At 31.0% G+C, this 13425-nt stretch overlaps 1 protein-coding gene and 1 long non-coding RNA gene across 2 annotated transcripts in view; one reads left to right on the top strand and one right to left on the bottom strand.

The window, feature by feature from the left end:
* The window catches only part of LOC122532401 (venom allergen 5-like), a 26780-nt gene extending 16277 nt beyond the window's left edge, over positions 1–10503 (top strand). The window contains exons 4-7 of the mRNA XM_043661157.1: positions 627–784; positions 3371–3471; positions 9454–9548; positions 10329–10503. Of these exons, the coding sequence (XP_043517092.1) occupies positions 627–784; positions 3371–3471; positions 9454–9548; positions 10329–10375 (401 nt within the window). The 3' untranslated portion in view covers positions 10376–10503. The remainder of the gene's footprint in view (positions 1–626; positions 785–3370; positions 3472–9453; positions 9549–10328) is intronic.
* LOC122532408 overlaps positions 10371–13425 on the bottom strand; it is a 4333-nt gene continuing 1278 nt past the window's right edge. The window contains exons 2-3 of the long non-coding RNA XR_006307503.1: positions 10560–10670; positions 10371–10492 (exon numbers count right to left, since the gene is read on the bottom strand). This is a non-coding gene — a long non-coding RNA (uncharacterized LOC122532408). The remainder of the gene's footprint in view (positions 10493–10559; positions 10671–13425) is intronic.

Raw genomic sequence — 13425 nt, 5'->3', positions numbered from 1 at the left:
ATATTTCACTGCAATTTCCCAGCTCCAAATTTTCTAAATATACAATAATACAATAATATATATAAAATTATTTTGTAATATTATTATTATATATAAACATAAATCTCACACTCAGCATTAATTTAATAAATTTAAGATATAAATATATTACATTGAATTAAATTACTATATATTAAATTTGTGATATCTTTGCTATAATTTGACACATATATAGTTCCATTACATAAATACACTTGTATTAAACATTTTGTAATTTCTATATACATCTGTAAACTTGGCCAATGTCACCACGATAGCACATTACATACTCTCACTACAGTGTTAAAACAAAACGTTCAGATATTTCATATAACTCTCATAAATATTCAAAAACATCCGCAAACAGCCCATAACGATATAACGTATCTGATTTACATCAGAACACTGATTCAGAGAGACGTTAGAATCCAATAAAAATTTCGTTCACCTCCTATCATCATCATCGTTGACTGAAAAAGTTTGTTTCATACATGAGACTCGAATAGCCCCGATCTACGCATCAGCCGTTAATCGGCTGGAAGTACGATCCTCTGTCGTTCTACGTCAAAACAGACTATCGATCATGTTTAACGACGATCGATGTACAGGAAGGTTCCCAGTGGGACAAAATATGGCTCGAACATGGACGAGGCCCGCGGGATCCTCCGACGAACGGCCAAACTGGCGTCAGAGTATTTACAGCTGGTTCAACGAGGTGCAACACTATCGCGCTGGCTACAGTGAAACCACCGGCCATTACACACAGGTTGATAATCCTCTCAGTTGCTAGATACATGCTCCAATCTCTTCGACTCGTTCGCGAAAGATCACTGCGTCGTGATATCGACGAGCAAATGCAGGGCCAATGATTCTTAATACATTCTTGGGCTCGGGTTTTTCTTTCCTCCGCCGATTTCCCCGATTTTTTTCTTCGAGACTTTTTAGAAACTGAGAAACGCGAGAGATTTCGTTAACACTGGCACCGCGAGACGTTAGAGAAATTAGAGTTTGTGATACAATAGAGCAAACTTTCATACGAAAGTTCACGAAAATCATTGTAACATTGCAAATTTTAGCGGGGCTACTCTAAAAAATTACGAAATTGGTCATTTTGAGAATTTTTTAAACGTTAATTCGCGAAAATTGAGATTGACTTTTAAGAACCTTCGTGAAAAAATTATTTCAGCACAATGTTTCTGAAATTACAATGAAAGACACAGCCGTGTCTTTCTTTATTATTTCAGGAACACTGTACTAAAATAATTTTTTCACGAATTTTCGTTTGAAATCATTGCTAAAAATAATTTATCTATATGTGTATTGTAAGAAAATTATCAAAGGCGTTAAAATAAAAAAGATAGAGGAGCTTCATTCAGCAATAAATCACGCGAGCTTTCATTTATATATGTTACAAAACATCATATGTTCTTCACTGACGTCTCCATTTAGAAAAGACGTGCTACAATGAACTTTCACCTATTATTTTTAAAAGTTCCTCGGTGAGTTGCCGGATTGGTGAATTCTAAAATTGCAAAATAGGCGTTCTATTCATCGCGATCGATCATAATCTCTAAAAATACAGTGTTTCATAAATAATAGAATTATAAAATACAACATTGAGAAATATAAAATTTCAGACAAAAATTGGTCGTTTTGATCATGTTGTCTCTAGTGTTATATGTGTGTGAAATCATCCATCAAACACGTCTGTTTGAATTAACCCAACATACTTATTCTTATTACTATCAAATTCATAGCGTTAGTGATCTCGGTATTTCGCAAATTTTTCTTGCGAAAAGTCAAAAAGTGCACTTTCGTGATTTTCGAAATGATTAAGAATCATTGCCCTAGGAACGATTATCGAAAGTGAAATTAACTGACGTCAAACGCAGGAGAATTTCCAAGATATTTCCAGATCGTCTGCCGATCGATCGCGATGATAGAACGCCGATTTTACAATTTTAGAATTCACCAATCCGGCAACTCGCCGAGGAACATTTAAAAATAATAGATGAAAGTTCATTGTAGTACGTCTTTTCTAAATGGAGACGTCAGTGAAGAACAAATTGGAAGAACGATATAGTACAACTTAACTCACGAATGAAGCAAATGTACGTTTCTATGAATATAATTTAAAAAATACAACCATACGACGGGGAATAACTTATTGAATACCGTAACACGAGTATCACAGTTTTTCGGGGAATAACTTATTGAATACCGTAACACGAGTATCACAGTTTTTCGATGTTTCACACAGTTTTTTTTGTATATTATTCTGTAAATTTATGCAGTCTTTCTCATAAATATATAAATGAGGGGGAAACTTGTAGCTATACTGTTTATTATTCGTTAATTTATTAATAAATGATAAATAATTGCTTGCTATTATGTAACGATAATAACTGCTTACTAATACTAATATAACGAGTAATGTTACTATATAATACTATATTAATATAGTATATGGACAGATAGTGAAATATGTGAGTAAAAACTAAATTAAATGAGTGTAATACCTGCTTGCTATTATGTAACGATAATAATTGCTTACTAGTACTAATATAACGAGTAATGTTACTATATAATGCTATATATTAATATAGTACTATATAATACTATATTAATACAGTATATGGACAGATAGTGAAATATGTGAGTAAAAACTAAATTAAATGAGTGTAATAACTGCTTGCTATTATATAACGATAATAATTGCTTACTAATACTAATATAACGAGTAGTGTTACTATATAATGCTATATTAATATAGTACTATATGATATTATATTAATATAGTATATGGACAGATAGTGAAATATGTGAGTAAAAACTAAATTAAATGAGTAATAACTGCTTGCTATTATGTAACGATAATAATTGCTTACTAGTACTAATATAACGAGTAATGTTACTATATAATACTATATTAATATAGTATATGGACAGATAGTGAAATATGCGAGTAAAAACAAAATCAAATGTTATATTATAAAATTTATTTAATATTATATAGTACTCTATTAATATTACATCAATATAGTATTAACATATTACTATATAACGCTGTAACTAAATATATTGTTACTTATTTAATTTAATGTTCATTAGCATATATTTCACTATCTGTCAATTAATATGATACACAGACACGTGTAAAACATTTTAAAGCGTGTGACATTTGCTACGGCATTCGGTAAGTAATAATCCATGAGATTGAAAGTACTATGTAGTGGTATACACAAAGGCGGTGGCATTCGAGAAATTTCGCCTGAAAGAGGTTCCGCCGAGGACCTTAGGCAAGAAATCTCGAGTATGCAAAGGGATGAAGAAGGTTTTAAATTACTTGCAGCTCGTCTGGAGTGACACATACCTCGTGGGCTGCGGCTACTCCTTCTATTACGATCCTGCCCAAGGCTACACCAAGAACTACGTCTGCAACTACGGGCCCAGGTGAGAATCCCATTTCCACCCTAACCCTTTCACCATTCGATTTCATTCGACTCGACTCGTCGCGTCAATTTTCAAAAAAAAAAAAGAAAGGAAGAAAAGATTATTATTTCGAGGAAACTGAAGATCAAATTGAAGATCACTGTTACAGCACTATGCTGGGTATAAAGTGGCGTTTGAAATAATTATTTATCCCTCTTTATTGAGTGAAGTATATCGTTTGAGATACTGATGATTAATTCTGAATTGTATGTAATATGTATGTTGCACACATAAATTATGTACATACAGTTTATATATTACGTATATTATGTACAATTGTATACTGTAATATAATTGTAATATATATATATATAGACATACGCGCATGTAAGTATATATATATATACATGTAAGTATGTGTATATATATATATATGTATATATAAAATTATTTAATTACACGAATCGTGTAACGTTCAATATCGAAAAAATACAATTCTAATCGAATCAATATTGATCAACATTAATATTTCAAATAACTTCAATATATGTATATATGTAAACTATTTATAAATTAAAGTCCAATACTATTCACACGTTGAATTGTTATGAATAAAACTATTATTTACAAATAAAATTATGAATAATTTTAAAATAATGTTATAAATGAAAAATATCAATATAAATAAAATTGAAATGAATTTTTCCAAATATTTTTGAAATATACTTGAAGTTATCAATTGTTATAGCCAGTTTGAGAGATCATTATATCGAAATAATTATTTGAAATAAATATTTCACCCGTCAGACGTGAAATGATTGTTCACGATATTTGAAAGATCAGGACACATATTTAACAATGTCCAAAAAAAAAAAAAAAAAAAAATAAGATAACATACGACGATTGTCTAGATTGTTTAGTTTTGCAGGTCAAAGCCACGTCTGATTTCTTGTTTGAAAACACTATCGAAGGCAAATAACCGAATATATTTTAAAAAACCGTCAATTGAAGGACTTTTTAATACTTCTTCTCGCAGTTTAAACTGGCCAGAGATAAAGTAGAGAAAGCAATAATTTTTTTTTAAATCTATTTCAAAATTAGCTATCAATCCTGAAATCAATATAGTTATTCTTGAAACAAACAAAATAAAATTTTTATATTTAATATTAAATAAATATTTTCATATCAAATTATTAAATAAATACCATTTATTGTTCGACAAGTGAAAAATTACAGTCGGCAAGAAGATATTACTCGAAACTGTTCGAACTGAAACGATCGAGATTATTATTTCAAACAGTTAATTCGCAACGCTCCTTGAGCAGTTGACAATTTATAATTACGTAACGTATCGAGGAAAATGTTATCAAACGAACGTACGTTTAATCCTTTAAATATTAATCGGAGATCAAAATCAATATCCGCATACTAAAGGTATATATTTCAATTATTATCGCTTGAAACGCTCACACGTACAGCATTTCAGTCGAAATCAATCGAGAAGTTTTCAGTTTCACTGAAATCACTTCTAATCCAATGTACAGTGTATATATACTGGTGGTAAAAGCAAGAGGTATAACGTGATGAAAGTAATCTCATGAAAGAGCAATCTATATATATCGTCGCGCATTGTCGAATGAAAATTCACTTGCGGCGCTATCACAAAAATGATCTTTGTCGAAACTAGCTCTTGCTGGAAACGTCACAAATATTTTTTACCATTTTTTTTTTTTTTTTTTTTTTTTTTCTTTTTTGATCTACGCTAATGAGATTTCACGAACCATTCCGCTTCTATTCGAAGAAGATGGCCATTTCGGAATTTTTATTTCGACACTCCAATAACGAAAACTAACCCAATATTTCAATTTTTTTACGTAGCGATATATTCCGATGGCAGAAGCAAGCGTTGCATCGTAGAAAGGAACGAAAATTGGCTAGTTTTACAAAAAAAAGAAAGTAACCTTCGTCGAAAATTAGTTAGCAATGGATTTTTAAATTCTATTATTATTCTAAATATTATTCTATTATTATTCTATTAAATATTATTCTATTAAATTCTATTATAATTCTAATATTATTCTATTATTATTCTAAATATTATTCTGATATTATTCTATTATTATTCTAAATACCAATTGGAATCGAGGCGTATTGCAATGTAATTATAAGCTGCTTAAATTCCAGTTGGATTTGAACATACGATTATTGGATGAAAACATAAAAAATTTGCATAAAAATAGGACTTAAGCACGTTACAATTAGAATGCGGACCTTGCTCGTTTATAGAAAATTGGGAGATACAAAAATGTGTATAATATAGATTTTTAATACAGAAATAAACTATACAAAATATTTATAAGGTAAAGTATATTATGATAAATATGTATAATAATATATTTATTTATATACTATAATATAATATAATGTATAGTATAATAATATATTTATTTATATACTATTATATAATATAATGTATAGTAGATATATAATATGTTACACATTATAATATATATATATATATGTATATATATTAAAAAAATATGTACATAGCACATATAGTAGATAGAAAAAGCTCTATCTGTGACGTTCATAAAATTTAACTCACAAAATCCGCATCCTAATCACGATATAAAAAAATAACTGCGTTATGATAAACACCATCCTCTGTGAATTTTGTATTCTTTCTCTATATATAATAATGCATTACAATTCTCTCTATATATATATATATATATATATAAATTTCTCAAAAATTTGGCAGAATATTCGAACAGAACCACTTCCGTTCTTTCGAGAATTCGAAAACAATGATGCATTTCAGTTCTCACAATCTTCACAATCGTTTAATTTCATTTTTTTTTTTTTAATATTTAATATTTTAATAGTTAATATTTTTTCCTAACGCTATCACTTTCGACGGAGGGATAATTTCGCGACTCGACGTACTAATGTTGCAACATTTTACCTGTCCTCGTCCACTGATCATCACTTGCTATCACACTTCTTGCTGAACATCGTTGCCACTCTCGCGAATAACGAATGAAGACTAAACTCGTACACGACGAGCGTACGACTATTACGAGTTCGATAATTGCTCTCTCACGGCACGGGATATAAGCTTAAGAAAGTACAGAAAAACAATGTAAATATACAAGGCGACACACGAAGCAAAATATTTCGTCTGTGGAATCAAACGTTCGGTTCCGAGCCGCCAGACACACGAACGTTCTTTCAATGTTGTTCTTTTTTTTTTTCCAGAGGAATCGGTGATTTAAAAAATTTTAAATTACACAATAAAGATCCAGAGAGTCCACGGATTCAAAACGGACGTTTTCCATAATAATCCTGTCGAAATTTTCAGCTCGCGGTGACCTTACAGAATTTACCGTTTTATTGTGAACGTTATCGTTGAATCCGAGAAATTCGAAACGTCCGATCTTCGATAAAATCAAAGGAAAAAAAAAATCATACACAGAAAGTTTTGTCGAGAGGTCGTTGGAAAGAGAGAGTGTCGATCTCGAAAACCGTGGATCTGACCACCCCCGTGAAGAAAATTCGTTTATTTTAGAGAACGTTCGAGTTTTAACAATGATTTAAAACACCTACATAATACGTAGAAACATAATTGAGAAAAAAACGAACTCGTAACTGTCAACGTGGAGCCTCGCGTTTTAAAATGATATCAGTGCGATTTGTTTCCTTTCTTTTTTTTTTTTTTTTTCTCTCTGACTTTTTGTTATGACAGTTTGAAATATCGACGATTTATTTGTTATACTTGCGTTCAAATTTATCTGTTCATATTAAATATCGAAATGTCGTCATAAACGACTCCACTCGAAGATTAATAATTTGTCATCTAACTTAAAACAATGCCACTTTTCGAGATTTTGCACGCTTCTAGCGAAATTGTAAAATTTCGTAAATTTATCAACTGTTAATATATTATCGTTCACATCATTTTATTATCCTAACATTGTTTTATCATTTGTCACTAGAGAATATTTATTGTGAAAGCAATAGAATTAAAGTAACGTGTGAAAGTTGATTCGTCACTCGAAGATTAATAATTTATCATCTAATTTAAAACAATGCCACTTTTCGAGATTTTACACGCTTCTAGCAAAATTGTAAAATTTCGTAAATTTATCAACTGTTAATATATTATTATTCACATCATTTTATTATCCTCTCATTGTTTTATCATTTGTCAGTAGAGAATATTTATTATAAAAGCAATAGAATTAAAATAACGTGTAAGAGTTAATTGACGAGCAAATGCTTCGTACTTTTCATTTGAATTTTTAAAGGACACGTTATTAGCTTTGCATTGTGAAAAATCGAAACAGTGTGACGAAACTAAAGAGAGAATTGTATAGATTATTATGTACACTTTCATAATCGATCAAATTTATCGTTCAACTACATTCAGGATCTTCGATTTTATCGAAAAAAACGAATGATGAAAATGATGAATGATCTTCATTCATTGACCAGATTATAAAATTGATAAGTTGACAATTATAGAAACTATATAATACGACGAATATTTTGTTGGAAAATTATCGGGATCTGTCAGAGGAATGTTCGTTTGCTTATTTCTGATCTGACGAGAAAAGGAAGAAAAATTGATAAGGATCGTGCTCGCGTTGTGTCAGTTTTTAATCGAGGAAGTTGGAAAGAGGGATGAAAATCGGTGGCCTCGATATTCTCCCCTCGTGGAGAAGTCGAAGGCTTTCAAACGAAACGCGACGCGTATTGAATTCTACCATAAATTTCCTTGCTTCTCGAGTATTTCCTGTCGATCGGCAGCTTATTACTGTCAACAAATTGAACACGCCTGGTGCCGCCTTTTTACCCACTATGAAAAGGCTTCCTCGAATCCGCAATTTTCACGAATCCGTGGTTCGATTGAATTTTTAGGAGAAAAAAAAGAAAAAGAAGAAGAAAACCCTCAATACATATTCCTGAAACGCTTGAATTTTCGTCGATCGACACGCGAACAAATTCTCTTTAGTCCTCTGAAATTTTTGGAGAACTTTTTTCTCGAATAAAGCTTAGAAACCGAAATTGTTAATAATTTATGAAAATAGCAACAAGAAAGATATTATGGATATTTTTTCGTAAAGGAATAAAGCTCTGGCAAGTGTAAGCCTCCTATTTTGATAATTTATAAAAAATGATTACTTTCAATTACCTACTAATAATACTTTATAATTGTTTACAACTGTGATTTATTAATTATAATCCTCCTCCACAATTGTGGAATTTAAAATCACCTGTATTATAACTTTCTATAATTTTCTGTGGGCCTCTATAATTAATTTTCTACAAATCATTACAACTATTGTACAACCTAAAAGTCTCCACAATTATAATTTTCTAGGCGTCCCTAAAATTTAAATAACGTTTTCTAGATAGCCCACAATAATAGTAAAAAATCCATTATAGTTATAGTGAAAGTTCTTTACAAGCCTGTGCAACTATAACCCATAATTCTCTATAAGTCTCCATAATTATAATCTTTCATAATTTTCTACAACTATATTTCTATAACTTATAATTCTTTATATGTTTCCAAAATTATAATTTTCTATAATTTTCTATAATTTTCTACTATATAATTCTTCTATATTTTTATACTATCTGTAATTTTAACGATATTAAACAACGTTTTCTAGCCCACAATAATTGTAAAAAATCCATATAATTACAGTGAACGTTCTTTACAAGCCTGTGCAACTATAACCCATAATTCTCTATAAGCCTCCATAATTCTCTATAATCTTCCACAATTTTCTACAACTATATTTCTACAAGTTATAATTCTCTACACGTTTCCAAAATTACAACTTTCTATAATTCTCTGCTATAATTCTTCTATATTTTTATACTACCTGTAATTTTAATAATAGTAATTCTTTCTTTTTTAATAACATGTAATTATTTTAACAATTTTTAAACGACGAATCACACGTTTTAGCGTTTTTTATTTTACATTTGCAGCGGGAACGTACTCGGCTTTGAACCGTATCAATCGGGGCGGCCTGCCTGTGGCAATTACGGAATGGTTTATTCAAATCGATACGCGGGCCTTTGTTGTGAGTTTCATGTAATAATTGTGTCCAGTTATTGAGATTAATTCCAGCACAAAAGAAACGACAATGAATTTTAACATCAATTTGCAAACGTCGTGGTTGTAAAAATCCTGTCGTAGCTCATAGTAAATCAAAGATATGCGCAATATATAGTATATATTATCAAATATAATATAATATAATATATATAATACATGATTATTATATAATATACACTACTATACTATTATATGCATAATATAGTATATATGTATATGATATAACTACATAATATAATATATAGTATATATTAATCAAAGATATACAAATAGCATACTATGCTATATACTATACATGTACATTATAATATACTATAAGCCAATTTTTGTCTGAAACAAGCTATTTGAATACATCAAAATGTATTCAAATAGCTTGTACAATTTTACTAAAACATAATTGTTCTTTTACGACACAAAATAGTTAGATGAAAACTAAATTAAATAAACTAATTAAATTTCTTGATAGACGGACATGTGAATTATCTATAACATCCATCACAAATATTAACATAACTTAAATTAAGAATGTATTCAATATAGTCATAATATTTGAAATTTGTTGATCATGATATAATCATATTTCACTATTTAATTATAACTGAACAATTATAATCATAGTGTTTAAAATTTATTCAGTACAATACTTAACAAGTTCAATGAATAACTACTACTGTTTAATAGCAAGTGGTTTTAAAATATTTACCAGGACGTTTGCAAACATCTCTACGTTTTTACATTTTTTTAGCTGGAGAACACTACTATTACCTGGGAGCACTGTGCAGCTACGGTTGACGATTTTCATCACTGGACAGCGATGCACAAAATGATACAATTGGCTTATCAAGGAACACACACGTCAAAGCTGATCGATAGACCGTTTCTATCTGATTCGCTTCACTATTCTAGTCTCTGAAAGATAGTCCGTGATTATAGAGATGAAATTTTATAGAAAAGTTATTGTAGTGTAAGTTAGTACCTATTAATCGTTCCGCGTTGGTTAACCACTGGTTATCATTCCGCGAGTTTGCGCTGAAATACCCGTTTAAGCTGAAATTCGATCATCTCGCTGGCAAATCTCTTCGGCTACCTAAAGCAAAATTAATTGGTGGACTCGTATGTGAAATATTCGAAAACCCCCGAACGGAGGTTTCGCGTCTCACTAATATTTAGTACAATTATTGTGACTTCGCTTGCAATGCAACTTCGCGGCATGGCAAAATAACATTACGTGCGCGGAGCATGGAATTCTGTAAATATTAATGTCTTACCGCAACACGTGAAAGAAAAAGAACACAAATTCACGCTGTTGAAACTTCACATTGCATAATGGAATTATTTTTTGGCGTTTGCAATGTTAGTACGAATAAATATATACAATTAAATATATAACAAAATCAAAGTACAAGTTGTAAAAGACTGTTCCTGAGACATGAAGTCGTTTCAAATCTTTAATCGCTAATCTTTTACAATTGTACAACTATGAATATAGAAATATCATTTATTTTAGTTATTTTACAATTTGTATTTTATTTTTATCTTTCTCTGGAATTATTTTTCTGATCCTCTGATCCATAGTTGTTTTGTTTATAATTGTTGATGGAAATAAATGAGAAGTCGTTAGCCTAATCTACTCCTAATGTCCTGCTCTGGGACAACAGTGGCAGAGAGATGGAAAATTGAACGTGTAATGCGTCGCTAATTTTAGAAAAATATCAAACAGCGACTGCGTGGCGATTTTTATTTTTCACCCAGTTTAGAAAAGTGTAATCATCGTGATAGGATTTGAACATTTCCCAAAGTCGAAACCGAACATCCCTACGTGAACGAGGCTTGTGTACCATTCCACCAACTTTGCCCCTCATTTAATATCTACACTTCCTATGCATTTTGCATCGCGATCGTTACGTGACTGCAACTGCAAACGCCAGCTATAAATATTTACGCGAACAGAAAGATACGACGCACGGTTGTTCTTTTTTTTTTTTTTTTTGTAACGCGTGCACTGGAATCGTTCTTTTTTTTCCCAAGCTGTCTAGATTAATTCAATTCGCTTCGAGCCGTTTAATTGTCCGCATAACAAACAAACAAAAAAAGAAAAAAAAGAAAAAAGGTGATGGTTCCCCCTGACCTGAAAAAATATTCGAATTTAAAATGACTTCGTAAACTTCATTGCTTTTACAGTTGTGAAACATACTGAAGAATTACCTTTATTCTAATTTGACGAGAAATTTATACTTTACTGGTGCAACATGCTTACTGAAATATATTGTCGTTATTTTTCATCTGGAAACAATTTTTCGAGGGAGTATCGAACGAAAATAAAATGCATCAGAGAGAGAAACAAACAAATTTTCTGGTTCGAATGTTTCACTGTATTTGTACAGGAAGATCGAACAGGAGGAACCACGCGGGCATCGAGTATGGAATTATCGTTTAATAAAACACAGCGACGAGATAAAGTGGCGGATTATACCAACGCAAAAATCGCGCAATAAACTTTAATTCCCTTATTCGGGGACAGCGAAATCCCGGATATCCAAGCGGCAGGCTTCCTCTGCAATTCTTTTCGATTTATTGTCTGTGGCCTTTCGCATTGTTTTATCCCGATCTAACAAAAAAGAAAAAAATGGTTCCTGAGCAAAACGGAATCTACGTTGATTCTCTCTATATCGGGCAACGTGTTCAAGATACATTGATATTTATTAGTGGTTGGATTTAGGTAAGAACGTAACATGAAAATTATAATATATGCAGTATCGAGAAATGTTACTGCACTTGCTACTCTATTTTGTGCTTATGTAGTTCAATATTTTGGCATAGACTATAGAATGACAGACGTTTCACTTCCTGTACAACGTATGTAGTTAAATATTCTAAGTGAAAAAATTATTGTTGATATTAGATGTATGTTAAAAAATTTATATATATATATATATATTTCAAACGCAGAACGTAAACTTCTAGTCAATAAAGCATTTTATAATCAAAAATATGGATTAACTACTAGTCAAGATCTTCGTCCCTTGTTATTTCATCATTTTGATAAAAACATTCATAGATAGCCATTTAATAAATTCATCTATTAAAAATATAAGAATAACAAAAGCTTTTCAAAAAAAAAATCATTCAAGTGTACATTCCATTTTATGATTCTAAATTACCAGAAGATCCTCAGTTTCCTTATTGCATTCAGAATATAAGGAAACTTTTCTATAAAAATAATATTTCTATTTTTTGAAAATAATGCAACATTAAGTTGCTTTGCTTTGCTTTAACTAATAACATTCTCTACCTCTAATAAGAACAGAACTGAAGAAAATACAGCCTAGACATTTATTGCCATGGTGATAATATATTGAAACGTAAGTCCTAGTTTCTCTGTTTCAAAGCCACTTTCTAAAACGATGGGGAAGTCAACAACGAGCCCTCTAGGAATCTCAATGGCACGTCTAATGGCATAATTCAAAACGCAGGGAACAGAACACCACGTGAAACATTAACAAAACATCTTGGTGACTGGCGTATGTTGTGTTTGAATTGCATGTTATGCAAGCTGCTGCAATAACAGTTGGTAGCCCTGCAGGATAATGGCTCTGGGCATCGCTCCTCAACCATGAAAACCAAACATTGCTTAATTGTGAAATACACAAGTCGAAGCTCTGATCCTACAAAAGGATCAGATTAATCGAAGACACCGAGAAACTCCAAATAAATGATCCATGGAAAACGAACGAGGCCTCGAAACATTCTCTCTTACTGTCCATTTGCTCAGTATCATTTTTGAGAATTTTGTTACGAGAGAAGAAACTCATTGGCGACTCACTAACATGTGCGATCGAGAG

The sequence above is a fragment of the Frieseomelitta varia genome, unplaced genomic scaffold (genome assembly GCF_011392965.1).
Source record: "Frieseomelitta varia isolate USP_RPSP 00005682 unplaced genomic scaffold, Fvar_1.2 scaffold_454, whole genome shotgun sequence".
Taxonomy (NCBI): domain Eukaryota; kingdom Metazoa; phylum Arthropoda; class Insecta; order Hymenoptera; family Apidae; genus Frieseomelitta; species Frieseomelitta varia.
This window is presented reverse-complemented; position numbering and strand designations above follow the sequence as displayed.